General features: G+C 48.0%; 1 protein-coding gene across 3 annotated transcripts in view; it reads left to right on the top strand.

Moving 5' to 3' along the window:
- FARP1 (FERM, ARH/RhoGEF and pleckstrin domain protein 1) overlaps nucleotides 1–26,697 on the top strand; it is a 305,988-nt gene that overhangs the window by 266,399 nt on the left and 12,892 nt on the right. For all 3 annotated transcript variants that reach the window (XM_018056422.1, XM_018056421.1, XM_018056420.1), the window contains exons 14-19: nucleotides 734–921; nucleotides 2,092–2,181; nucleotides 3,207–3,340; nucleotides 19,539–19,620; nucleotides 24,057–24,294; nucleotides 26,402–26,532. In XM_018056422.1, coding sequence (XP_017911911.1) covers nucleotides 734–921; nucleotides 2,092–2,181; nucleotides 3,207–3,340; nucleotides 19,539–19,620; nucleotides 24,057–24,294; nucleotides 26,402–26,532 — 863 coding nt within the window. The remainder of the gene's footprint in view (nucleotides 1–733; nucleotides 922–2,091; nucleotides 2,182–3,206; nucleotides 3,341–19,538; nucleotides 19,621–24,056; nucleotides 24,295–26,401; nucleotides 26,533–26,697) is intronic.

The following is a 26,697-nucleotide window of genomic DNA, read 5'->3' as shown; positions in this document are numbered from 1 at the left end:
TAATGGGTAATTTTATATTTTCCTACGATCTGGTATCGTTTTCAGAGGAATAACTAATTACCTGTCATTTTTGACTCAAAAGGGGGAATTGTGATAATGTGATAACCTCCAGCTTTGCATTTTTAAATGATCACCTTTGCTATAATTGTGATACTAGTGTTTCTGTCCCAAACAGTGAGAGAGACATGGAGTGCCATCACCAGGTATAACCAGCTTGCTTCTGTTCTTCGTAGAATGGGGAGGTAGCTGCTTTCCCTTTCTTTAGCTGTGACCCATTGTTCCAAGACGTAGTCTGTCCTGGGTGTCCCAAGTCCTTTAGTCTTCTATTAGAATAGCGCTATTTTCTAGTCTTTTTCCACATCTCCTTGTGATAGACCCTGTGTCTTTCTCGAGTAATTCTTAAGACATTAAGGAAGTAGTTGGGAGATGAAGATGCTGTTTGCAGATACACAGTGCTTTTTAAACTATTGTAATTATGCTCTACGCAGAGTTCTCCAGCTTATCATTAATGACGTAACTGTGGTTCCACTGAATGGTATCTTAAGGGTGAGGGCTGCTGCAACTTAGGGAAAAAACAACTAGAAAGTCATGGAGGGCATTTTAAGCGTGCCATATAGTAATATAGTAGTCTAAGCTTCTAAAGGTTTGAAAAGGTGAAAATTGTTAAGTGGAGACTGGGTCCCAGAAGAAATTACTTTTTTTTTTTTTTTTAATACTTCTCATCCCCAAACAGGCTCCCTGACTGGCAGCCCTCACCTTTCAGAGCTGTCCATCAACTCGCAGGGAGGAACAGCGCCCACCAATGCCATCCTGTCGCCCAACCTGAGCCCTGACACCAAGCAGGCCTCCCCCTTGGTCAGCCCCCTGCTGAATGACCAGTCAGGCCCGCGGGCTGAGGACGAGGATGATGGCCGGAGAAAGGTATGAGGACTGGCAGGCACTCACCTGTTGATTTTTTTGTTTTTTTTTTTTAATTCCAGTAATTTGCTCATTGCTAAAGAATCCACCTGCTAATGCAAGGGACACGAGTTTGATCCCTGGTATAGGACAATCCCCTGGAGAAGGAAATAGCAACCCACCCTAGTATACTTGGCTTGGGAAGTCCCATGGACAGAGGAGCCCGATGGACTATAGTCCATGGAGTCGCAGAGTCAGACACGACTTCATGACAGAACAAGAGCAATAAAGTAGAATCAGGCAGTGTCTGTGCCTATTTCCTTGAGCATAACATCAAGGTTTATGCATGTTGTAGCCTACATCAGAATTTCCTTCTTTTTTAAGGCTGGCTGGTCTTCCATAGTCTGGAGGTACCACATTTTGTGTATCCATCCACCCACTGATGGACAGTTGAGTTGTTTCCTCCATCTGGCCGTTTTGCCTAATGTTCTGGGAACACTGGTGCACAAGTGTCTGGTCTCATCTCTGCTTCATGTATATCCCCAGAGGTGGAATGGGGTGGACTCCTGTAGGAAGCAAGCAGGATGGGCTACAACAGGGGATTGTTTCCTTTTACTGACATTTACTGTTTAAAGAGAAGCAAAACCAATGGTAGACCTCGCTAAGGCAGTGCCACCTGCCCACCTAACAGAGGGACCCTGCCTGCTGCCACCCTGGCCCTTTAGATCAGCCACATTCATGTTCCCAGGAACAACGTAACTTCCGCTTCCTAAAAACCAGTACCACCAGCCCACGATTCCCAGGACAAAGGCTGCCCTGGTTCTTTTTCATTCATTTCCTTGAAGGCTGCATCACTCTGATACTATCCTAATTAATTAGATTTTCAGGCGCCCAGTTTTGAATGAACAGTCTTCAGTGGTAACTGACACACTCACTTGAGTTCTTTCACTGCCAGTAGGATTTACTTGGAAGGAAACATTCCTAGACAATTTTCTTATCATAGAAACTCATTCTTTATTCTAGTTCCTCTCGCACGAAAAGGAGAATAAGAATTTACTTAGCCTTGATACCAACCAACCAAAGATCGTAAGTTAGCAATGCGTCACTTTAGTTAGGACTTTCTTATAACTAGGACTCTTTTAGAAACTGAGGCTCAAATTATTGTATCTTTTTTTCTTTTTATGAATTTTGCAGAGATTCCCAACTGACAAAGCATACTTCATTGCTAAAGAAGTCTCCACCACTGAGAGAACATATCTGAAGGATCTTGAAGTCATCACTTCGGTATGTGTAGCATTTCCCCTAAAGCGTTAAATTACATAATTTATCTTGACTAATACTCAGCTTTAGGAGACAAGCTGGATCTAATTAAATATCGGGTTCTCCGACTCCAGTTAAAAGGATTTTAGTCCTGAGTTGTACAAATTAGGCAGTAATGGTATGTTTAATTTGGAATATGCCTTAAAAAGGTTTTATAATTGTGATTTTTTTAAGTGCAAAGGAAGGAAGTTTCTAAAGTGGAGAAATTTAATATTAAACGTTTCACTGCCTGCACTGATGCAGAACTTTGTGTTTTGCCTCATATTTTTCTTGAGAGAGATCTCAGAGGTGAATGGGAAACTTCGTCTTATCTCTAATAATAAATTGAGCCATGTCGGCAAAATCTGCCTCAAAGACTGCCTTTTAACATTTTAATCCATCTCGTTCAGTCTTAGAAACAAATTCAAAGCGTGCTGGCAGATGTCTTTATGGCCCTTGGTTCTGGAAAGGAGCTAGCTAACTGCAGGTCAGTTGGAATGGTCTGGTGTCTGCCTCTAGAGCAGGCGCTCAGCAGTCCTCATGGGGCCCAGCCCAGCCTCAGCTCGGTGAGACGAGTAGTGTGTGTGCTGGCAGAGGCATCACCTCTTTGGTTCAGCCACCTTTCTGCTCAGCGTTTCAACAAAGGAACAGTGATAGAAGTTTCTTCAGGACTGAACTGAGGGCGTCCGGGGGCATAAATCAGGGGTGACCCAGGGAGTTGGCCGTATGGAAGTTTTGATTTGAGTAGCTGCTCACTTCAGAGATGTGTCCTGGCTTCAACAGTGCTTGGTAACAAATTTCAGGAAGCGGTAATGCAGAGATGATCCTTCTTCATCTAATGAAAGGAGGGAAAACAGAAAAGCCTCAAAGCTCTTGACGCTCTTGAAATCCTACGGATGTGGCAGGAGAGCCCTTATGTCTCTGAGCGTGGTGGGCTGTACCTCCGAAGAGCTGCAGACCTTGGTTCTTCACCTCTATGCCTCTAAATGCGCCCTCTTTTTTATTCCTAGTGGTTTCAGAGCACAGTGAGCAAAGAGGACTCCATGCCCGAAAGCTTGAAAAGTCTCATATTCCCGAATTTTGAACCTTTGCACAAATTTCATACAAATTTTCTCAAGGAAATTGAGCAACGACTCGCCCTGTGGTGAGTACAATTCCGGGTGACCATTCTGCCTCATGCCCACCACCCTCCTCTTTCTTTCTCTGTTTCTCATTTTGTTTTTATGTTGTTCTTTATAAGCAGTAGCTATGAGCAAAGATAAAGCAAGAAGCTGGCTTCAGACAAGACAAGCCTACAGTGATTTCCCAGTAAATCTATATGTGTTAGATCTCACCCCCAATTTTTCCCCCCTTTGGCTTAGAATTCTTCAAAATGCATGTTTTCTGACGATAATGAAATGAATCCCACAGAATATAGTCATGTCTTCTGGAAGGTTGAAGACGATTATAAAGAGTAGAGGCAGATGAGGAACTTTTAGGGTGCTGGTAATATTTTACTGGTGCTTGCTTTATAGTCATTTAAGTATCATCCGTCTCATGCTGTTCTTAGTATTGTATTTCACAGTGTTTATAGAGTGCTTTGAAAAATAGACCCCATAGGGACTTCCCTGGCAGTCTTTTAGTTAGGACTCCACACTTCTACTGCAGGGGGCAAGAGTCTGATCCTAGTTGGGGAACTAAGATCCCACCTGCTGAGTGGTATGGCCAAAAATAACAGAACCCCGTACCCCCCACATGCATACATTTTTACCTTGATTCCCACTACTAAGAATTTATCTTAAGGTTGCATTCTAATATGTGAAATGACAAATGGCAATGATATCCATGACAGAATTAAAAGATTGGAACTGACCTAAATACTCAGGAAGAGCAGGCTGGATAAAAATATTGTCTGTTTTATTCAATACCATATAAAATATTAATCTCTGGATGCAAAACAGGAGATATCGTCTGTACTGCAGAATGCAAAGTCCCTTGGCCCAAAATGGAAACTTCTGCAGAAATTTCTTACAGGTTTTTTTTTTAAGACATGTATAGACACATGAGGAATTGACTAGTAAACATGCATTTGAAAAATGCCAGGAGATAATAGCAGCAGCTTTCTATCCACTGCATACTGTGTCCATCCTCACTACAGGTGAGAGTTTGGTTCAGGGTGTTCTCAGGGGTGTTTTAGTGACTGTAGGGCCTGCCGGAGACCCGGATGAGGTGGTGCCACCCTGGGGGATTCCAAGTGGGGCATTCGGGCACTGGGTAACAGGCTCACAGAGCTACTGTGCTGTGAAGCAAATGTGCTCAGGTTTCCAACTTTGTATGTTGTTTATACCTGAAGAGAATTCAGTGCAGCTTTCTTTGCTGTGATAGAAGGAAGTGGGAGGCTTTACTCACGTGCCCCAGGCAGGAGAGCTCAGCTTGGACTGAGGAAGAACAGGTATAAAAATCAGCTCCACTGGAGATGATGAAAGACTGAAAATGCCAGTTTAGACTCTTACTCTAGATTGGTGCTATGAATATAAGAGAAATACCACTTTTAGAAATTTAAAAAAAAAATGCTCAGTAACATCTAACTCTGTGTTCCCAAGATTGACTGGGAAGCTTTCGTGTTCTGCCATGTTGCCTCCTCAAGTCATGCAAAGCTGAGTGATGCTTTGGTAGTGGAGCGGAAGACATTCTAGCTCTGGAGAAACCATTCCAGCAGTTCATTTTCTGGCCAGTGAGATGCCTATTCATACAGTCTTCCCATAAGCTCAGAGCATCTTGAGATGGGTCATACTGCAGTTTGGTCCACATAGCAGTTGATTCAAATAAGGTTGGGGAGGTCACACACAGGAGGTGTCTTCAGTCGGCAGTGCCCAGCAGCCCAGTGTGGCGGCTTCAGCTCACTCACTGTCGCTGGCAGAACAGTAGCTACCTCCGTTCTTGTCCCCCAAGGGGAAGAATTCAGAGAAGAGGCATAGAGCAGTTTTCAGCAGCAAGACTTTTACTAAGCAAAGTGAAAGTACGCTCCTGAGAAAACAAGAGGGTGAGCTGTCTGGAAACCAGAAGCAGTCCCACAATGGGGGTGTGTGTATGCAGTCAGTCGTGTCTGACTCTTGGCGACCCCATGGACTGCAGCCCGCCAGGCTCCTCTGTCCATGGGAATTCCTAGGCAAGAATGCTGGAGTGGGTTGCCATGCCCTCCTCCAGGGGATCTTCCCTACCTAGGGATGGAACCCACGTCTTCTGCACTGGCAGGCTGATTCTTTACCACTGCACCTCCTGAGAAGCCCACGACGCGGGTAGGGTTGGGTTTTTAGCTTAGTGGTCCCTCCCTGTGGTCCTGTGTCATTTGACTAACAAGTTGATTGACAGCTTTGGGTTATATAACTTGCCCCTTAGTGTGCAGGCACCAACCCATAAGCACCCAAGAGAAATCCAGGGTGGGAGAGGGGAGGGAGCAAAAACTGTAATGCTCACTTATTTTAATGACAGTGTCATGAACCCTGGGTTGCTGAGTCACTTCTTAGGTCTTGATGTGCCCTGCAGCAACCTGTTCCGGTGCGTTTATCTCGCTTGGTCCTGACTAGGCTGGAAACTTGTAGGGTGGTCCTTGACCACAAGAGGGAGGATCTGTGGGCATGTCAGGATTCCCAGTGTCCAGGGTGAGGAGGGAAGGATGACCCCGTCTGGGATGGAGGGGCAGGGATCTTCTCACCTGTAACTACTGACACTTCTCACTACTGACACTGCCACCAGAGAACTTTGCTGAGCTGTATGAAACACATTTCATTTTAGAAGGACTGCCACGCTCTTGGATTTATCCATGATCATAAATCTTTAGCCTTTATCTGTGAAAGAGTGTCCAGCTGCTTTAAAAAGCACCTGCTATCATTTATTTCTGCAGAGAATTTTCAGTAGCGTGTCTTTCAAAGGTCTATAATTTTATTCATGTTTTCCATGAGGATGCCAGAAGCGTGTTAAAGACTCAAGGCTAGTGAGAGAGCACACACAGTCAATATGCAGCTCCATCAACTTGACCTTCAGTAGCTTTTCAACAATGGACCCACAGCGTACTGATGACGTTTTATCGGGAGTCAGTGTCCAAGTGTGCCATTAAGTTCAGCTAATCAGTTCCTCAAGCGCATGATGAAAATGACCTGGCTCCGCAGGGATTCACGGCAGAAGGCTGAGTGTGAATGAGTTAAGTGTGAGCCAATAGAATAAGAGAGAGAGAGAGAGAGATCAATGTCGGTTCTATCTCTGGCTCTCAATACTGGCTGCTCATTAAAATCACCTGGAACTTTTAAGAAAAAAAAGTATCTTGATAACCAGGCAGAACACCAGATAGTCGAATCAGAATCCCTGAGAGGTGGAAATGTAAGCATCAGTAGTTCCTAAAGCTTCCTAAGTAATTATTCCAATGTCCAGCCAAGGTTGTGAACCTCTTCCATAGACTGTGCCTCATCAGAAGGAGACCAAGTATTGCCCCTCGGAACTTCAGGGTTCAGAGCTCCCTCAAAACACTGTACCTAGTTCTGAGTGTCATGTTTGAAATGGGCTAATAGAATGCATTTCATTGAAAAAAAAAAAATGTTGGAAGTATGGGCATTTGGCCTCAAAGAGAAGATTTCGGAAAAGATGATGGCTCTTTTCAGGCTGGTTATATGAAAGAGGGTGTCAGCATCATCTTAGTTGTACCAGAGGACAAAATTTAAAGAAAAGAGTGAGTTTCTGAAGAGGCACCTTGTATCTGACCATAGAAAAGGGTTTCACAGCAAGTGCAGCTTAGCGATGACAAGCTGCCTTCCAAGGCAGTTGGCTCCTCTGCCTCGGGGTTTCTTGAGCTGAGGTTGCCCATTTCCAGAAGCTACTTATCTATTGGACAAAACCCCAAACCTGGCAGGGCATTAGGGTCACCTGGGGTTGGTGGGCCAGTGGAGTTTTGAAAACCTATAAATTGCTGCATTGTACCCAGCCCTCTTTTATCAGAACGTTGGGGTGAGATCCAGAAATTTGGACTTTTTCAGTGCTTCTTGAGATGACTGTGATGAATGATTTTTCTGGAACAACTCGTGCAATGTCTGAGAAGCCAGCGACCCTATGATTCTTTGGTTTGCATTTTACTTATAACTCTTTCTTCTATAAGCAATGAATGAATACATGGGTGAGTGAGCAAGTGCCAGTCTTCGTCTGCTGGAGATTTGTAGTCTCAGGCTGAATGGGCCGTGTCCAACAAAGACATCACTGGCTAGTTCTGTCTTGGAGGACATGTGGGCCATTAATGCCCGCACAGAAGAAGCAGGCCATGAGCAAATATGTTCAATAAGAAGAAGGGATCACATAAAGTTTATTAAGAAAGGAGGTTGCTCTGGGTGATTGACAGATCATATGTGTGTATGTGTGTGTGTGTGTGTGTGTGTATGTGTGTGTGTGTGTTGATATTCTGAGATGGGAAACACAGACTGGCCTACTTGGAGTGGGCTGGCAGTGTCTGCATCCCTCATCACACCAACACCTGAGGTCCATGTCCAGCAGTCTACGGCCTCATTTCCTCACCTATAAGACGAGATGTGGCCTCCACCTCACCAGGACGTTACACCAACTAAATGAGACAGTGTCTGTAAAAGGCTTGGCGTCCTGTCCCCCACAGAGGAAGGGGGAAAGGCTGATCATTTTTTAATATAAACTTCTAAAATATATATATATATATAAACTTCTCCTATAAATCGAAATCTTAGATTTGGGAAAAAGTTGCCATGAGGATAGTTTCTGCGCACTCCTTTTCCAGACCCTCCCCTTGATGTCAGCTTCTTACATCACTGGGCACGTTCCTCAAACCTAAGAAACCAGTGTTTGTGGTTCTGTTAAAAAGCAAAATCTGAGCAAGTAAAATTGAAAAGTCTAATTGGCACTATTGAATGATTTATGAATGGGCAGTGTCCCAGGTGGCAAGGAGGGAGGCGCTCCAGAAATGGAAAGGCTTCCCTGGTGACTCAAACAGTAAAGAATCTGCCTGCCAGTACAAGAGACCTGGGTTCCATCCCTGGGTCGGGAAGATGCCCTGAAGAGGATGTAGCAACCCACTCCAGTATTCTTGCCTGGGGAATTCCATGGACAGAGAGCCTGGAGGGCTATAGTCCATGGGGTCGCAAAAAGTTGGGCACGACTTTGGTTAACTAACTAGTGTTAGAAAACTAACACTTTTAACTTTTTACGAGCAAAACAAGGAATAAACCACGTTATTTCAGATGTAGGTACCCTACCTGGGAGACAGCAGGGCTCTGTGTGGCAGACGACCTCATCTTCCTTTGGGGATCAAGAGGGCCCATGTGACCAATGACCTCATTGGTGCTGACCAATGGCTGACTGGTTAGGATGACCCTCCTGGGGGAGGTTGTGACTGTGGGTTGGTTAGGTACTAAGTCTTGGCTTTAGCCCAAGTGACTCCATTTGGGGCCTGTCCTTTCTCTTTTAACACTACATTATTAAGTAAACTCCAGACTTTAACCAGTGATAGTATTTTTAATTATTGTTAATGGAAATCTAAAGTTTACCATGTACCTCAAGGTCCCCCAGATTTGGGGCTTAAATGTCACCGCCACTGTGCTTTTCTTTGCTGCCCTAAGTTACGCTGTCACATACTTCCATCAGCAGTGGGAAATTATAAGGTAGAAAAATTACCAGGACGTTTTCCTGTATGATTAGGCTGGAGCCTGGCTCAGCAAACGTACCTGCACCTGTCCAAACGGTGCATTCTCCCAAGTCAATGCTGGGAGAAGAGGCTGGAGCGTTTCATTCAGGCCCAAGCCCAAGTTACCCCGTTTCTTCAAAAACAAGGAAACAGGTTCGGTGACTTCTGAAAACACTCATTGTGCTTTTACTTTTGAAAGTGAGGACATTTTACTCAGCTGTTCAAACGCATTCAGAGAAAGCCACTAAAGAGCTTTGGCCTTTGGGCAGGAGCCCCAAATTCCAGCCCTAAAGTGACTGGCAGGTGCTGGGCACAAACTGGCCAAGTCATTCCCCAGAGATGGATGCAGACCTGCCCCAGGTTCTGCCGGGGATGGAACTCGGCTGGTGGGGAACTGGGACCCAGGGAGGGGCATGCAAAGAGGCATGGGTAGGCTCTGGGCACACAGCTTCCAAGAAGGATATCAGCTGGGTTCAAGAAAATAATGTGATTATACTTAATGCCACAGAACTGTACACTTGCAAAGTGGTGGTAGAGGTCAGGTCTTATAGTGAAAAAAGAAACTCTAAGTCACCCAGTCGCATCCAACTCTTTGCGACCCCGTGGACCGTAGGCCCCCAGGCTCCTCTGTCCATGGCGTTTTCCAGGCAAGAATACTGGAGTGGGTTGCCATTTCCTCCTCCAGGGGATCTTTTGTTGTTGTTCAGCCACTAAGTTGTGTCTGACTCTTTGCTGCTCCATGGACTGTGGCACGCCAGGCTACCTGTCCTTCACTATCTCTCGGAGTTTGCTCCAACTCATGTCCCTTGAGTTGATGATGCCATCCAGCCATCTCATGCTCTGTCGCCCCCTTCTCCTCGTACCCTCCATCTTTCCCTGCATCAGAGTCTTTTCCAGGGAGTCGGCTTTTTGCATCAGGTGGCCAAGGTATTAGAGCTTCAGCATGCATCAGTCCTTCCAATGAATATTCAGGGTTGATTTCCTTTAGGATTGACTGGTTTGGTCTTCTTGCAGTCCAAGGGACTCAAGAGTCTTCTCCAGCACCACAGTTCAAAAGCATCAGTTCTTCAGTGCTCAGCCTTCTTTATGGTCCAACTCTCACATCGGTACATGACTACTGGAAAAACTATGACTATTCAGACCTTTGTTGGCAAAGAGATGCCTCTTTGCAGTCCTTATCTAGCCACAATTTTTTAAAAATAGAAGAAAACAAAATCATAGGGATTCCGATGCAGAAGAAGACAAGAGACTTCAAAACAGTGCTTTGCACATGAAGGTCACCATGCCCGTGGGGTCTCTGTGGGCGCTGCCAAGGGCTTTCCTGAATTAGCTCGTTGGAACCTCACAGAGGCGGGCAGGTGAGCCTTACGTGACAGGTGTATTAGCTGATTGAACTGCCTCCATTCTGACCCAGTCAGCATTTGCAGCCAGGCCTTGAGACGTTAAGTTGAACACCAAGACCTCAGTTTGAAGCTAAAATGATACCTAGGAGTACCATTTTACTCCCCGCAGAGCTTGGGGATTCAGAATGCAGCTGGCGTGGGCGGGGCTTGCCTGTCCAGGTGCATTTCCAGTTTCACTTCTCAGCAGCTTCCTCATTCTTGGAGGTGCTTTTCAACTCCGATTGTTATTTCCCTTAACTGCCCTACCGCTCTGTGAGGTCCATGGGCTTTGTGTTAAACAGACGGGAAAGTGAAAACAGGCCTTTTTTTTTTTTTTTTAACCTTTCTTAAGTGACCCAGTGAGGGGTGTGGTGGGCGATGATCCCGCTGGTCAGACACTTTTATCCCGAGGTGGAGACCTTTGACGTTAATAAACTCCATGTCTTATCTGGCCTCTGCTCGAGGGTCGTCAGGAGCCCGGTGACTGGACAGCCTGTTGTCATGAGCTTGGTGTGCGCCGGCGGCTCCTGCAAGCAGGGCGGGAAGAGACACTGTTCATTTTCCGCTTGCTTGGCCACCACCCCCAAAAGTGGCTCGCTCGCCCTCCAGCCAGGGCAGTTTCTCACAGCATCCTCTTGTGGTTGGTTGAGTCAGGAGCACACGCATGTACCACACACATGGACATGGGCCCCCCTGCCCCCGAGAGTCCGCCTCCCCACACGTCATCTCTGGATCCCCGAGGATGGACCGGACCCCAGCCACCATCCTTCTGAGAGGTCACCAGTGGCAAGTGGTTCCTGCCACACTGTGAAGCGCTGGCTGACTGCCACGCAGGTCATTTATATGACATGAAAGCTTTGTTCCCCCTGAATTCGATGACTGTGGACTGTTTCCCACATCCACGTAAAGGAAAGGATCCGATTTCCATATTATTTTTGTTGTCACCCAAGATCAAAATATTTGTAAAGGTTGCCTGCAGAGAAGCCCTGTAATTATTTCATGGGGGAATTATTCCTGCCTCACACACTTTGTTCATGGTTGGATTAATTCTTTCGTGCGCCAGCGCCTGTCGTCGCCATAGTGCGTTTACCACCGGCAGTGACAACCTTGCTCGTTTAGAATAAAATCAGCTGCAGTGCCTTGTCTCGTGGAACGAACGTTCTCGTGTGTTGAGGGATCCCACTGCCTCTCAGGCCTGACCTGCTCCTGCAGCTCCAGCCCTAATGAGTTTTTTGTCCTGAGCAGGAAGTTAGGGTGTCAACCCTGCATGTCAGAAATCCCCAAGTCACTCTCAAATCCAGTAGGGTCGATTAACCGCATTGATTTTCCACCTGTAAAATTGACTCTGCCCAGCTGAGTGAGCCATGACTCCTCCCTCCCTCCGTCCTCCCCACCAACCTCTATCTTTCCTTCTCTGAATTCCCGAGACCTTTACTAACCTTCCTGTGTCAGCCGCCCATCCTGGTTCACCTGGAATCTCAGCTCCTGATGCGCAAGCATCTGCCAAGACTGTGGTTTCCTCCAGGCGGACCTGCTCCTGGGTCTCAGAGTCTAGGGTGGAGCTCCAGGTGATGTGTGCCTGTTAGAACAGGTCTCGTTGGGAAACTGCGTCACAACTCTTGTGAAGGCTCATTTTTACGTAGGGCTTCCCTGATAACTCAGTTATCAGGAGAAATCTGCCTGCAGTGCGGGAGACCCCGGGTCAATTCCTGGGTCATGAAGATCCCCTGGAGAAGGGATAGGCTACCCACTCCAGTGTTCTTGGGCTTCCCTTGTGGCTCAGCTGGTAAAGAATCCGCCTGCAGTGCCTGAGACCTGGGTTCGATCCCTGGGTTGGGAAGATCCCCTGGAGAAGGGAAAGGCTACCCACTCCAGTGTTCTGGCCTGGAGAATTCCATGGACAGTCCATGGGGTCGCGAAGAGTTGGACATGACTGAGCGACTTTCACTTCACTTCATTTCACTTAAATTCTTTCATGCTTCATCTTCCACAAAGATTTTGAGACAGTTAACACATAGAAAACAATACAAGAACAGGATAAGTGAAGACATCGAAAGTGCCCTGTCCCATATGGTAGCCACTAGCCACTTGGAGCAGTTTAAAATAACTTAAATTAAAAATTCAGTTTCTCAGTAACACGAGCCACATTTCAAGGGTTATTAGACCCAGTGGCTAGTGGCTGCGTTTAGCACAGCAGACGTAAAACTCGTTTCTATCATCATAGAAAGTGCTTTTCCACAGCATCGGGAGGTGCAAACTATTGGGTATAAGATCGGCTACAGGAATATATTGTTCTATTTGGGGAATGCAGCCAATATCTTGTAGTAACTGTAAGTGGGTTGTAGCCTTTAAAAATGGTATTAAAAAGAATGAATAGTACTCATTACACCAAACACAGGGCCCACCACACAATAGTTGCTCAAAATACTTAGGAAACAAACTCATGAAAATGTCTTGGTTTCCTCTGGGGTAAATCGTAAAGATTATTTAGTTTGTTGTTGTGTTTCAAAGGCTCAAAGCAGGGTGCCTGGCAAATGATGATAGACCATGCTTTTACACTTAGAAAATCTGTATTCACATGCAAAGTCTGCAACATGTTAATATTAAAAATAAAATACCATTAGTGCTTCCCACCAGGGAAGCTGTCCAGAGTCACTGAGGTTGTATTCAAAATGCAAGACTCTAGGACGGGCCATCCGAGCCCTCTGCTCCCTGCTTCAGGCACATCTGCTTCTCTTGTGTAAAAGCTTTTGTTTGAAAATAGTTTCACTGGTTTTTAAAAGAAGGCTGTGCAAAAAGGGTTTAAAATCATTACTTTCAAATTAAACCATGAAACTCACTGGAGACAAGGCAGTGTGATCTACCTGGAAAAAAAGCTTGGAAGAATACACGGTGGAAGGAACTTAGGGCAAGATATGGATCGTGGGTATACCGTGGGGGGCAATGCATGTGCACTTTTTTATATAAATTAATTTAAAATTTCATCTTTGTTTCTAAGGTGAGAAAAACACTTTAAGGACGCAGGGATCTTCCCACTGTATCCTGCCCAGATTCAGCTTCGCTCTGTCGCCCAGGGGGCCAGTGGTGGTTGGTGATTGTTTCCTTTTAACACAGGAGTAAAATTGCCTGTTCTCAAGCATATGCAAGAGCTATTTTTCTTGAATTGTTTGCCTTGTTCCTGTCTGTATAACCCACTGTGCTTTAAGAGCAAGCTACCTTTTTGTTTGTTTAGAAAAATGGAAATGATTTTCCCAATTTCAGGTGCATTTCTGCTGGAACACAGGCCGCTGATGAGTTTGAAAGTGCCCTTCTATTGTGCTGGGTTTTAATGCATGGCCGTCAACAGGACCAAACCCAGGTCTCATCCGGTGCTATCAAGCCTGCCTGTGAGTGGGCTGTAACTCTTGTGCCTCATATTAAACTGGACCTGGTAAACTTGGAAGAAGAAAAGCTGTAGCTTTAGGCAAATCTATAATGTATGCATAGCTGACAAGCACAAGGTTGCTGAGGGCTTGAGGCTGCCATGTCTACCTGAGCCAGAGGACAGGATGGTCGCATACCTGTCGCTACTGGGGGGAAATAGTGTACCCCAGCCCAGCAAGAATGCCTCACAAATGCCTTCCCTGCAAGTGGCAGTGTGAATTAACATTCACATTCATGAGGTTTCTCCTCTCCAGGGATTTCAAAGGCTATTGAAATTCATCAAAGAATATTGAAATCCACATCTATTACACGCAGCTAATATATATATACACACACATATGAAATCTATTACTCTGGCTAATTCGTTGCTTTTTGAACCCAGCTGCCCTTCCTACCCTACATATTTGTGGAAGATTTGTCTTTACTCATTTGCTCACTTACATATTCTTTTATTTACATAGATACACACAGACATACAGATACATAGATGCATAGCTTCCCAGGTGGTGCTAGCGATAAAGAACCCGCCTGCCAATGCAAGAGGTCCCCTGGAGGAGGGCGTGACAACCCACTCCAGTATTCTTGCCGGGAAAATCCCATGGAGACAGACGCCTGGCGGGCTACAGTCCATAGCGTCGAACAGGGTCAACAACTAAAGCAACTTAGCACAATAACAGCACAGATACACACCCACAGACAAAATTACAGCCTCTTTCCCCCCCACTTAGAATCATAGGAACCACAAGGAATGGTAAGAATTAGGGCATGATGTCTGTTTTGCAAATGAGGCCTAAAAATTCACAAAGTTAAATCTATTTTCTTGGAGTCAGAGAGCACCCTGACCCAGAGCTGAGTTGAAAAAGTCAGCCCTTTTAGCTCCAAGATACGTGGTTTTGCTTTCATGTTTTAATCTAATGAGCTGATTCTTTGCTTTGTTGTGAGAGGGAGGAAAGGGCGGAGCCTTGGTCTGTCTGTAGTGGTGAATGAAACGTTTACAGAGGGTCTAGAAGAGTCAGAGATTCCGCGCGCGCGTGCGCATGTGTGTGTGAGCATGTGTTCAACCTTGTGCTGAGATGAGATAACACGCAGTTTGTGCCCTGGAGCACACTAATCATGGTACACAGGTCAGAGTTCAGCATCTGGGAGGCTTCTTGGTACATGGGTTTCCAGCGCGAAACTGTCAAAAGAGTTTTCCGCTGCATTGTCGGCGCAGTAATTAGCCAGACAGTGAATACGCGGCCCCACCTTCCCAACAAGGACCCTTTTCTTGTGAGGTTAACATCCAGAGGCTGTTCCGGAAGCGCTGTAATTACTTTTCCATGTTCTCCATAATCAAGTGACCTTTTAGCTCTTTACAATAAGGCCAGTGCACTGGACTTGCGGTTCGCTGGCGTTCACATGCAGAGGAAGTGTCCTAAGCGTGACGGTAATTCTCTACGGAGCAGCCGAGGCGCAGGTCTCGCCCCCTTTCCTGAGGGCTGACTCCGTGCTCTGGGGCCAAGGAGGGCTGGCCCCGGCTGCGCGCCAGCCTAGTTTCACCACGTGGCCTCAGTCTACCCCCACTCCGTGGATTGACTGGGCACAGAGGATCCCTGATGCCATCCCAGAGCAGTTTCCCAAATGAAATAAAGACTCTGAAAACGGAGGGAGACAGATAAGGTTCTGCCGGCCAGCCAAAGCAGGAAGGTCCCCCTTGTGTCTGGGTTTTAGCATCAGTGCACTTCTCTTTTAATAAAGAGTTGGCAAAGGAAGAAAGGAAGTGAAGTCAATCCAGCTTGGCTTCCATCACCGCTCCCTGCCCCTCCTCCCTGCCTGCTCTGCTGCTCCTGGTTTCCCGTGGGTCAGGATGCTCTCTGTGAGAGAGAGACAGAGGATTGTTCAGTACCAGTGGGAGCCGAGACCCCCAGTTCTCCCTCCGCCCAGTCCAGAGCTTTCTCGCTAAAATATCTGGATGATGTCCTTTGGATGAACTGAAGACCTGTCTCATGTGCGTTGCCAAGTGGGACGCCCATTTGGAAGTTTGGGGTCAGTGATTTAGGTTCCGAGATGATAGCTGCATACCTGTAAATCATAAGTTGTGTCTTCCCTCTTTTTATTGAAACCAGGCTGTTCTAGCTCAGCAATTCAGTCCTCCTTTGTTGTTCAGATGTGTTGGGGAGGGAAGGATAATTTCCCAGCTCCTAAGAGAGCTTCACCGTGATGCTGAAGGTGGTGAGGTTGGGTGGTTCTGAACAGCAGGAAGCCTCCGTTTCTGGCAGGAGCTCCTTCCTGCATGAAGTGTGTAAGAAGAAGCAACCTGTAATTCACAACTGCATCCGCACACTAACACAGGATCCACAGAATAGCCAAACGATAAACATCTCTGTTGTGACCCAATTAAGAACCTTTCGCCAAAGATCCAAAGATACCATACCCCTGTAGCTGATGGGGTGGAATAATTTCTGATCATGAGCAGAGAACTGAATGCTGTCTCAGGAGGGGAAAGGGAAAGTGTTAGGTGCTCAGTCGTGTCCAACAACTCCATGGACTGTAGCCCACCAGGCTCCTCTGTCCATGGGATTCAACAAGAAAGAATACTGGAGTGGGTAGCCATTCTCTTCTCCAAGGGATCTTCCTGGTGCAGGATCGAACCTGGGTCTCCTGCATTAGCAGGCAGATTATTTACCATCTGAGCCACCAGGGGAGTCTAGTCTTAAGTCAGATGCTGGAGCATTCTCCACAAGGCTGCTTTGGGGGAGAATGACCCGATGGATGAGGGGAGAGAGACTGGGTGTGGATAACTGAGGCTCCTGGCCTGAGGCTGAGGCAGGACAGTTGCTTCATTAAGGAATGAAATGGAGGAAGGAGATTAGATTTTGGCAGCAAGATAAATACCTCTGTGCAGAATCTCTTGAGTTTGAGATTCCTGTGAGGTGGCTTCCCTTGGAGCTTAGTTGGTAAAGAATCTGCCTGCAGTGCAGATTCCTGGGTTCGATTCCTGGGTCAGGAAGATCCCCTGGAGGAGGAAATAGCAACCCGCTCCAATAGTCTTGCCTGGAGAATGCCCGTGGACAGAGGAGCCTGGCGGGCTACAGTCCATGGGGTCGCAAGAGTCGGACACAACTGAGTGACTAAGCCACCGCATACACTGTGGGCATCTTCGTATCCACCACCTTGAGGTCACTCGGGCAGCGACCTCTGAAAGTCATAAAACTCAGGGCCTGGGTCAGTAACTTCGTAGCCCGTTGAGGTCATAGATGTGGCATCATGAGTTGAAACCATGGAGACTAGAAAGGCTTGCTAGAGGTAGAGATGGAGAGAGAGAAGATAGCCAGGGATGGGTCCTCAAAACACAGAAGCAGATTAGGGATGGCCTGGAGAGGAGGGCTTGGCAAACAGGACTGAAGATGTCACCGGGAGAGAAACCAGAGAGCAGGGCCAGGGCGTTTGGGACCAGCCAGCCGCGAGTGGGTGACCAGGAGCAGGAGTGACAGTACCTGCCTTGGTGGATTAGGTAGCTCAGAGGTCAGCGGCAGTGTTGCACAGAACCATTTCAGGCCGTGGCGAGAAGAGAAGCCATACTTTAATCAGAAGAGAAGTGCATAGCAATTGAGGCCATCGGCCAGCTTGTTTGTTTTGGCAGCTAAGAGGAAGCAGGAGGATTGAGGAATTCGTCATCGGGGTGGAAAAGAATGGAATAGGTTAACCAGAGGACAGCCCTTCTAGAAAAACGGTACAGACGAACTTATTGGTAAAGCAGAAAGAGACGCAGACGCAGAGAACAAGTGTGGACGCCAGGGCGCGGAGAGAGAGAGGGTGGGATGAATCGGGAAACTGGGACTCACATATACCCACTACTCTGTATGAAATAGGTAACCTCTAAAAACCTACTGCAACACAGGGAACTCTGGTCACTGCTGTGTGGTGACCTAAATGGGAAGGAAGTCCAAAAAAAAAAGGGGTTATGTTTATACGTGTAACTGATTTACTTTGGTGTACAGTAGAAACTAACACAGCCTTGTAAAGCAACTATATTCCAATAAATATTAATTTAAAAATAGGAAGACAGCCGTAGAAGACCCTGGCAGGGGCTGGGAACATCGTGGGCACCCTCGCTCCTTTTATTTTATAGCTTTAATGCCCTGATGGGTCTGGCTGGTTGTCTCCCCTGTGATGTAATTCCCAGTCCATGCCCAGTTATAAACGGTGGAGTACAAGGTGTTGTCACTGCTTGGTGTGGGGAGAGGGGAGCTAGGAGAGGAGCCAGGCTTCCTGTTTGTCTGCTCCGACGCTTCTACCCGCTTCAGTGCTAAGTCCCTTCAGTCGAGTCCGACTCTTTGTGACCCCATGGACTGCAGCCCACCAGGCTCCTCTGTCCATGGGATTCTCCAGGCAAGAATACTGGAGTGGGTTGCCATGCCCTCCTCCAGGGGATCTTCCCAGCCCAGGGATCGAACCCACATCTCCGACATCTCGGGCATTGGCAGGTGGGTTCTTTACCACTAGCACCACCTGGAAAGCCTCATTCAGTCCCTTCCTCCCTGCCCTCCTCTCCCCATCCTAAGAGCCTTGCTGTGTGAGAGGTTGAGCCGGCAGTTCTGGAAAGCTCTGAATGCCAAGAGCAGGGGGGTCATCCCTCCCGGTGCTGGAGTCTTAGGCAGCAGCACCTGTAGGTGTAAGTTACTGTCCTCCACACTCAGGGTTGCAGATATTTACTCCACCCTGAGCACGTCTCACCTCCCTGCCCAGATTTTTACCTTTTTTTCATTTTTAGTTTGTCCCTTTTCCTTAAATTGGCTTCTGGCTATCCTGAACAGTTGAAGATATTAGCCAGGTTCGTTGTTGAAAAATCACATTTTAATTTTCTCTGGGAGATTCAGCAGGTTAATTGGCAGATACGCACAGGTATGGTAGCTAGAAGTGTATAGGCTGGGTTCCTGGGCTCGGGTCCAAGCTCCAGCCTTGTGATCACTGACATTAGACATGTTGCTTCATTTCTTTGTGCCTCAGTATTTAGCTGTTCAAAGGGGGTGATGGCGGTACCTGGTCACAAGGCTGCCAAGAGGATTCAGTGACTAGTCAGTACCTGTAATGTGCTCAGCACTGTGTGGTCAGTGCTCAGTAACTGAAGCTGCCATTATTATTAATAATATTCCTTTACTCACTGCTGTTTAAGCCCCTAGATTGTCAATATTGGATACAGCCTAGAGCTAAAGAGAAATTAATATATACCCAGATGCTCCATTCAAAACACCCATGTCATTGTCTTTCGCCACGCAGCATGTCAGAGGGACCCCTGACCCACCTCAATACCTGGGACCCCATCCTGCCCTCTTCTGGGTCGTTCTTCACATACCCACCTCTGTAAGGGGGTCTCCTGCACGCCCTCATTTATATTTTTCTCTTGCCAAGGGCTTTTCACACAGCCCTTTGTCTGCTTCAGGTAAGGACTCTTGGGAGCAAAAACCTTGATTTTTGAGGCTAAGCCTGGCTTCTTACAAGTGTCTGTTAGTCCCTGTCTATGAGAAAGAATCAGTTTCATGAGCTTGTTCCTGCAAGTCATCTCCTCGTTGTTCTAACGCTGAGAAAATCACCCAAGCGTGGATGGAAAAAGAAATGTAAAATGAGATCAAATTAAAAGTGAACAGGATGTGGCTCGTCCCTGCCACTTTCAGAGCACAAGTGGACTTCTTTGTCTGCAGAAGGACTGGGGTCATTTTGAAATCCCCTTCTAGAGCTGATGTCCTGTGACACACAGAGAAAGGAAAGTACAGATAGGTTAGCGGATTGGAAGACGTGAAGGTTGACGGTTTGTCATCTGGGGCCGGCACGTTGATCCGGTCATGTTTGCACTGCTAACGCTTTGGTTTCCAACCCTTTGCTCCCAGGGAAGGCCGCTCGAATGCCCACATCAGAGGAGATTACCAAAGAATCGGAGACGTGATGCTGAAGAACATTCAGGGGATGAAGGTAAGCTGCTGGTGGGGGAGGGGAAGCGGGGGCGGGGCTCCCCTGGGAGGAAAACTCGGACTGTGATCCCCACCTGGGATTCGCATCTGCATATAGCACAGCCTTGGAGGAACTCCTGCCTCCCCTGGATAATTTTATTTGGCGGCATAAAAGAAAATCCAGTTCAGTACTTTTCCAACGCTCTGTGTTGTAACCAGAACAACAGGTATTCTCTATGAGTCATTTGAAAAAAACTGTAGACAAAACATTGGTTGACTGAGCATTTCACTGGTAGTCAGTTGTTTTGGGTTCTTCGACCAAAACATTGGATTCGGAGCTATGTAGGAATTCCAGGCAATTCTGTGACTTTCAGTCAGTTTATAAGATAAATATATTTTTGACCATTAAGTGATATCTAACTGACACCAAAGAATGAAAGTCTCCCAAAATGTCGGGACAGAGTGAACCAGGAGTCTGCCTCTTGTTTGAAATCTTCCCACCCCTTAGGTCTGAAATTTTATTTTTGCCTTTCGTTCGAATCCATTAGTAATTCCTTTAAAAATGGAATGTTTTAACTCACACAGTTTATCTTTCAAATATGAATACATCTGTGTGTGTGAGTCACTCAGTTGTGTCTGACTCTGCAACCCCATGGACTGTAGCCCGCCAGGGTCCTCTGTCCATGGAATTCCCCAGGCAAGAATACTGGGGTAGGTGGCCAGATCAACCCTGAATATGCGTTGGAAGAACTGATGCTGAAGTTGACTACTTGATGCGAAGAGCTGACTCACTGGGAAAGACTGTGATGCTGGGAAAGATTGAGGGCAAGAGGAGAAGGGGGAGACAGAGGATGAGATGGTTGAATGGCATCACCGACTCAATGGACATGAGTTTGAGCAAACTCCAGGAGATAGTGAAGGACAGGGAAGCCTGGAGTGTGGCAGTCCATGGGGTCACAAAGACTGCATCCGTAGGTCAGACACAACTGAGTGACTGAACATTCTTTCCCTTCTCCAGGGGATCTTCCCAACCCAGGGGCCAAACCTGGGTGTCCTGCATTACAGATGGCTTCTTTACTGTCTGAGCCGCCAGGGAAGCCTGAATACATTTGTAGTTAACATTTCAAAGCAATCTTCCTGTAGCTCAGCCTTCGAAGCCTGTCTAACAACCTTAACTAATAACTAAGCTTGTTGTTTAATCTCTAAGTCATGTCTGACTCTGCAACCTCTGTCCATGGGATTTCCCAGGCAAGAGTACTGGAATGGGTTGCCATTTCCTTCTCCAAGGGTTCTTCCCAACTGAGGGATCAAACCTGCGTCTCATGCATTGCAGGCGAATTCTTTACCCCTTGAAGAAGGCAGGTTGCTTGTCCCGTCACCACTTCAGTCCATCCAACCATTCTTCCGTCTGTCTATATATACCATCCATCCACACTAGCTGAGAGCCTACAATGTCTAAAGCACTTGTAGAGTTACAGTTATTGTTGAAGTTTGAAAGTGTCCCACCCCCTTGGGATAGCCCCGGAGTTCTCCCTGTCTACCAGCTCCCCTTGCGACCCTCCCACGGAAGGGTGCCCTTGCTTAGACTAGACATCCACACTCCTCTCCGGTCACCTAGCACCTAAAACCTCCTAAAAATAGACCTGATTTCCACCCAGGGCAATTCTTCCCGCTCCGTCTAGTGAGCTGGCATGTTTGCATTTAGTCGGCTTCCTTGGCCGTGCTGGCATTTTAATTACTGTGCCAACGCCACAAGCATTTATGGTGCGGAACTCTGTGCAAACAAAATAAAAATAGATGGGAGGCTTAGACTCTGGCAGCGTTTTAGAGAAATTGGTTTTTCTTTTATTTTTATTTTTTACTGTGGCTGTTATTGTCGGCTATAGGGAGTTTTTATAAAGCGTGGAGAGGAGCAGCTGAAGGTTCCAGAGAAGTGCCAACGCTGGCACTTCTGTCCACAGTGCTTCACACAGGCCCCAGCTTGCAGTCTTTCCTGCCCATCCCCCTACCCGGGCATCCACCTGCACACGTGCAGATGTTCAGCAGGGCTGGGGACATCACTGGCTTTTGTCCCCAGACCCTCCACACAGGATGAGCAAGCCGGCCAGGGCTCCAATCCCGCCTAAAGTCAGGCACCCAGGTGGTGATCTCTCACCCGGGCTGAAATGTTCTGGCAGCATCAGCCACACACGCAGAGGAGGCCCTCGCCTTGCACCTTGACCCTTCCCCTGTTGTCTAGGCTGTGACCTTCCCCCTAAGGCCTGGGCACCTCCTGCCCCCTCTCCTTGTTCATTTCTTAGCGCTTCCCTCCCTCTGGCTCTCCGTTCTCTTCCCCGTGACTCATCTCTTATCCTCTCCAGCCACCATTTACATCATGGCCACCCTGATGAGGCTCCAAACCCGCCTTGTTTCTCTGTGGTTTAGAGAATACAGTCCAAACTCTTAATGCCTTCCCTGGTCAGTTTTGCCAGATCCCTCACCCCTCCACCCACCCCACCCCACCCTTCATATTCTACTCTGTGCTCCAAGGACCTTGCACCCACCTCTCCAGGTGCTCAGGGCCTTGAAAGACCCTTGCCTGAGCGGGATGCCTGCAGTGGTTCGTCTGCTCATTACTGCAGGCGGGCAGCAGCCTTCCTGGCGGTGCCGGCTGTGTGTATGTAGTGACAGGATGGACACTCTCAAAAAAAGGGATCGCACGTGTGCGAACACTGCATAGAGCTACATGCACGCACACCCGTGCACACACACTGACAAGTTGAGGGTGTGTGTAACTGGCTGAATGAACGCTGGACTGTCCCAGCGTCAGCATCCTGGTTGGGCTCCATGCTGTAGTTAGACAAGATGTGAGCAGGAGGGGAGGCCGGGGGAAGGATGCGTAAGACCCCCTGCACTTGCCTTTGCAACTTCCTGTGAATCTATACGGGGCTTCCCTGGTGGCTCAGTGGTGAAGAATCCACCTGCAATGCAGGAGATGCAGGTTTGATCCCTGGGCTGGGAAGATCCCCTGGAGGAGGAAATGGCAACTCACTGTAGTAGTCTTGCCTGGAGAATCGCAGGAGTGGAGGAGCCTGGCGGGCTACAGTCCATGGGATCGCAAAGAGTCGAACTCGACTGAAGCAACGCAGCACAGCACGCATGAATCTGTATATTTATATTTTTAAAATCACCAAATAAACTCAACAGGGAGACCACGTGATAATGGCTACAGGGGACAGGAAGTCCAGGAGGAGGAGGAGTCACTAACTCGGCCTGGAGAGCAGGGAAAGATTCAGAGCTGAGCCTGCAGGGGGTCCTTAGGAGCACAGTGCCCCGTGCCAGAGCCCGGCACAGTCAAGGGCAGGTTATCCAGTAGGTACCTGGAGTGAGTAGCAAGAAACCACAGTGGAGGGGCTGGAGAGATCACTCATCAGGGCCCCATGCACCCTGCTGAAGACTCTAGAGGTTGTCCTGAGATGGTGGGAGTTCTTGGGATATCCCAAGCAGGAGGTGAAGTGCTCGATTGCACTGGTGGACGCTCCTTTTGGAGCCCCTTGAAAGTCAGGGGACAGAAGTGAGGCAGAGACCCCGATGGAGACCCTGGCGGTGGTCAGAACAAGGGCGGTGACCACTGGGCGAAGCCAGGAACAGGCTTGCTGTTTGCAGGAGGTAGAACCGGTAGGTCTTGGCGAAGGACTCAAAACCTGAGGGCATCTGGAATCTTCTCCCGGTTTTTCTGTGTTGAAAATCCTGGGTGAGAGGATCGGGGGCAGCCTCAGTTGCAGTAAGGTGGGGGCCATGGGGGGGTTGATGTCTGGACTCCTGGATTTTCAGCTCTTTGTGGGCCGTGGGAATGGAGATGCCAGGATTGGGAATCCAGATGTTCTGGGAATCAGCACACAGATAGTGAGCCAGCTTCTGGGAATGAGGGGGAAGACAAGGCCAATAGCTGCCATGAGGAATTAATCCCTTCTGGAATGCTCTATCAGACTTCTTACCCTGCAGCTGTCTCCACCACCGCCCATTAAAGGAAAACGATATTCAGCAACAGTCGTTAAGGATGGTAGAGCAGACTTTGTTCTGGACCTTTGCAGTAGGGGCGGGGACACTGCAGGGGGATTTTACAGTGGGAGAGAGACTGGAATCAGCTCTCAGGCACTCCCATTCATTTATTTCCCCTGAGTTTCACCAGTCTTGTTTTAAAAGGACACTTACATCTCTAGTGTTCCATATACATCTCAAATATTTTATGATCCCTGCGTATTTTAAACTGGTCTGTGCTTTTATAGAGCTTTTTTATTTCATCCTGAGAGCTTAAATAGTGAAATAGTAAAAGCATGAGATTAAACAAGTGGGACGAGATAATGAAAGCAAAGGTGATGCCTTGGGAGAGTCAGACTGGGTGGGCCACGTGGCTGAGCCAGACTCCCCTCCTCTCCCTGGCCCCGCCCCCGCCGCCTCGCATGTCTTCCCCACCAGCAACTGGCTGCTCACTTGTGGAAGCACAGCGAGGCGCTGGAGGCGCTGGAGACCGGCATCCGGGGCTCCCGGCGGCTGGAGAGCTTGTGCCGAGACTTCGAGCTGCAGAAGGTGTGCTACCTGCCGCTCAACACCTTCCTCCTGCGCCCGCTGCACCGGCTCATGCACTACAAGCAGGTCCTGGAGCGACTGTGCAAACACTACCCACCCAGCCACAGCGACTTCAGGGACTGCCGAGGTGAGTGGGTGGGTGTGTTGGTGGGGCGGGGGGCGGGCAGGTCTCTGGGATTGTGTCCCCAGCCGGGCAGACTCGCTTTCTAGGACCTGGACCGGTATTTTCTGTCCCTCTAGGTCTGTCCTGTCAGGAAGGCAGTAATGATTCGCTTCTCTTCTCCATCCTCTTGCCTGCATTTTCTCCTCTATCCTGGGTGGTTAGTGCAAAGAACCCTGGAGAAGCTCCACTTAGAGTCCGTCCCTTCCAAAAAGCTTCATTCACCTACATGGTAGAAGCTCATCACTTTCCCCTTGGATGGGCCACCGGAAATGGCTGGTAATAAACACTACTGCTCATTGCTGCGGGGCATTCGTGAGGTCACCACACTGAGCATTTCAGGTGTATCAGCTCTCAGTCTTCGAGAAATGCCTACAAGATAATGGTGAGCTCATTTTACATATGGGGACCGCTGAGACCAGAGAGGTTAAGGAACCTTCCCAGAGTCACACAGCTGCAAAGTAAATGACTGGTAACCTAAACCCAGAACCCACATTCTTGACCATCCTTCCCTACCAGCTAATGATGATGATATTACTCACTGTCCCTCGCTCAGCACCTGGGCCAGGTACTCTGCCAGGTATCTTTCTCACATTAACACCTTTACTTCTTTAACAACGCCATGAGAGAAGGGTTGTTATCCTATCTTATAGATAAGAAAATGGGCTTCAGAGGGGCTAAAGGATTTGTGAGCGTTGCTCAGCTGGCCAGAGATGGGAGTTGCCAGTCTAGACCATGCTTTCCCCACTGTGCCGCGCATCGTCTTTGTGAACTTACATCCTCTTCTCGTGTGGTTTGTGGTCTGTTACCATCTGCGCTCCCTGGCCTGAACTGGGAGCCCCTGGGGGCCAGGACACTCTGCACCAGTCTGTACACAGTGCGCTCTCTCCAGGTGCTTCTTGACAGATTATGAGACTTTGCACACCCGTCAGTATGTCACGATATGTGTCTCTTGCCTAAAGTATGTAAATTTAATCTTAGTTTTTAGAAAGGCAACCCAAGGAAAGATTTCGTAGAGTAATGAAGACATTGTTCCCTGGTGGCTCAGATGGTAAAGAATCTGCCTGCAGTGCAGCAGACCTGGGTTCGATCCCTGGGTCGGGAAGATCCCCTGGAGAAGGAAATGGCAACCCACTCCAGTATTCTTGGCCTGGAGAATCCCATGGACAGAGGAGCCTGGCGGGCTACAGTCCATGGGGTCGCAAGAGTCAGACACGACTTAGTGACTAAACCACCAATACCACCACCAGTGAAGACACTGGTAATTCATGCAACGGGAACAGAAATGGCTCGAGACGTGGTTTTGACTTGCTTTAGACAGCAGGCTTTAAAGCAGACCATGCAGCCTCACGCCTTGGCATATTCTGTTCCTTCCGCTTGGACTCCCCACCGCCACCTCCTGGTCCTTTCCCTGGCAGAATCCTCCTCCTCCTCTAAGGCTCAAGTCTGTGCCTGACCCTCGAGGCCTCAACCCTGAATGCCCATCAGTGTAGGGGAGATGCGCCCAATATTTGAAAAGTTAGTTGCAGTTTTTCTTGGCAGCCATCATGGTAAACACTATAAATGGGTGCAGAAGGAAAAACCAGGACACGCTGGAATGTTTGTTGCCCAAAAGTGTTACACTGTCAGCTGGACCCTCTGCCAGAAAGCTCTCTCCTTTGCCCGGGATTTTTCTGTGGCCTCTTTGCTTGCTCTGCTCTTTCCAGCTAACAGGGAGGGGAGAAAAATCTCTGCCCTGGGGGCAAAATTCCAGGCACTCTTAACCCCTTGCTGCTGCCCCTTTATGCCAACAAGCATTTCTAACTGAAGCACAGCTGTCCACCACCGAGCTCTGAAGGGGGCACTGACATTTTCAAGATGATTTGCGGGAAACTAAAGCAAATCGATACATAAAGTAAATCACGCGGTTTTTATTATCACTCAGAAATAGCAGTGTCTTCCCTAGAAGGAAGGCTTCTAACATAGTTCAGCTACCAGAGGATATTACCCTGGAGAATTAAGCTTCAAGCTGTAAGGGGAAATGACCCTCGTCTGCTGTGACTGATGCAGTATTTGTGTCTGTTTCCCTCCTCAGCGGCTTTGGCAGAGATCACGGAAATGGTGGCCCAGCTTCACGGTACGATGATCAAGATGGAGAATTTCCAGAAGCTGCATGAACTCAAGAAAGATTTGATTGGCGTTGACAATCTTGTGATCCCAGGAAGGGTAAGTTCTCTCTGTATGCTCTGGAAGTGGAGCCAGAAAGACTTGTGTGTGCTAAGTCACTTTCAGTTCAGTTCAGTTCAGCAGTTGCGTCTGACTCTTTGCAACCCCATGGACTACAGCCCGCCAGGCTCCTCTGTCCCTGGGACTCTCCAGGCAAGAATACTG

The sequence above is a fragment of the Capra hircus genome, chromosome 12 (genome assembly GCF_001704415.2).
Source record: "Capra hircus breed San Clemente chromosome 12, ASM170441v1, whole genome shotgun sequence".
NCBI lineage: Eukaryota > Metazoa > Chordata > Mammalia > Artiodactyla > Bovidae > Capra > Capra hircus.
The sequence above is the reverse complement of the archived record's forward strand: the minus strand, read 5'-3'. Positions and strand labels throughout refer to the sequence as shown.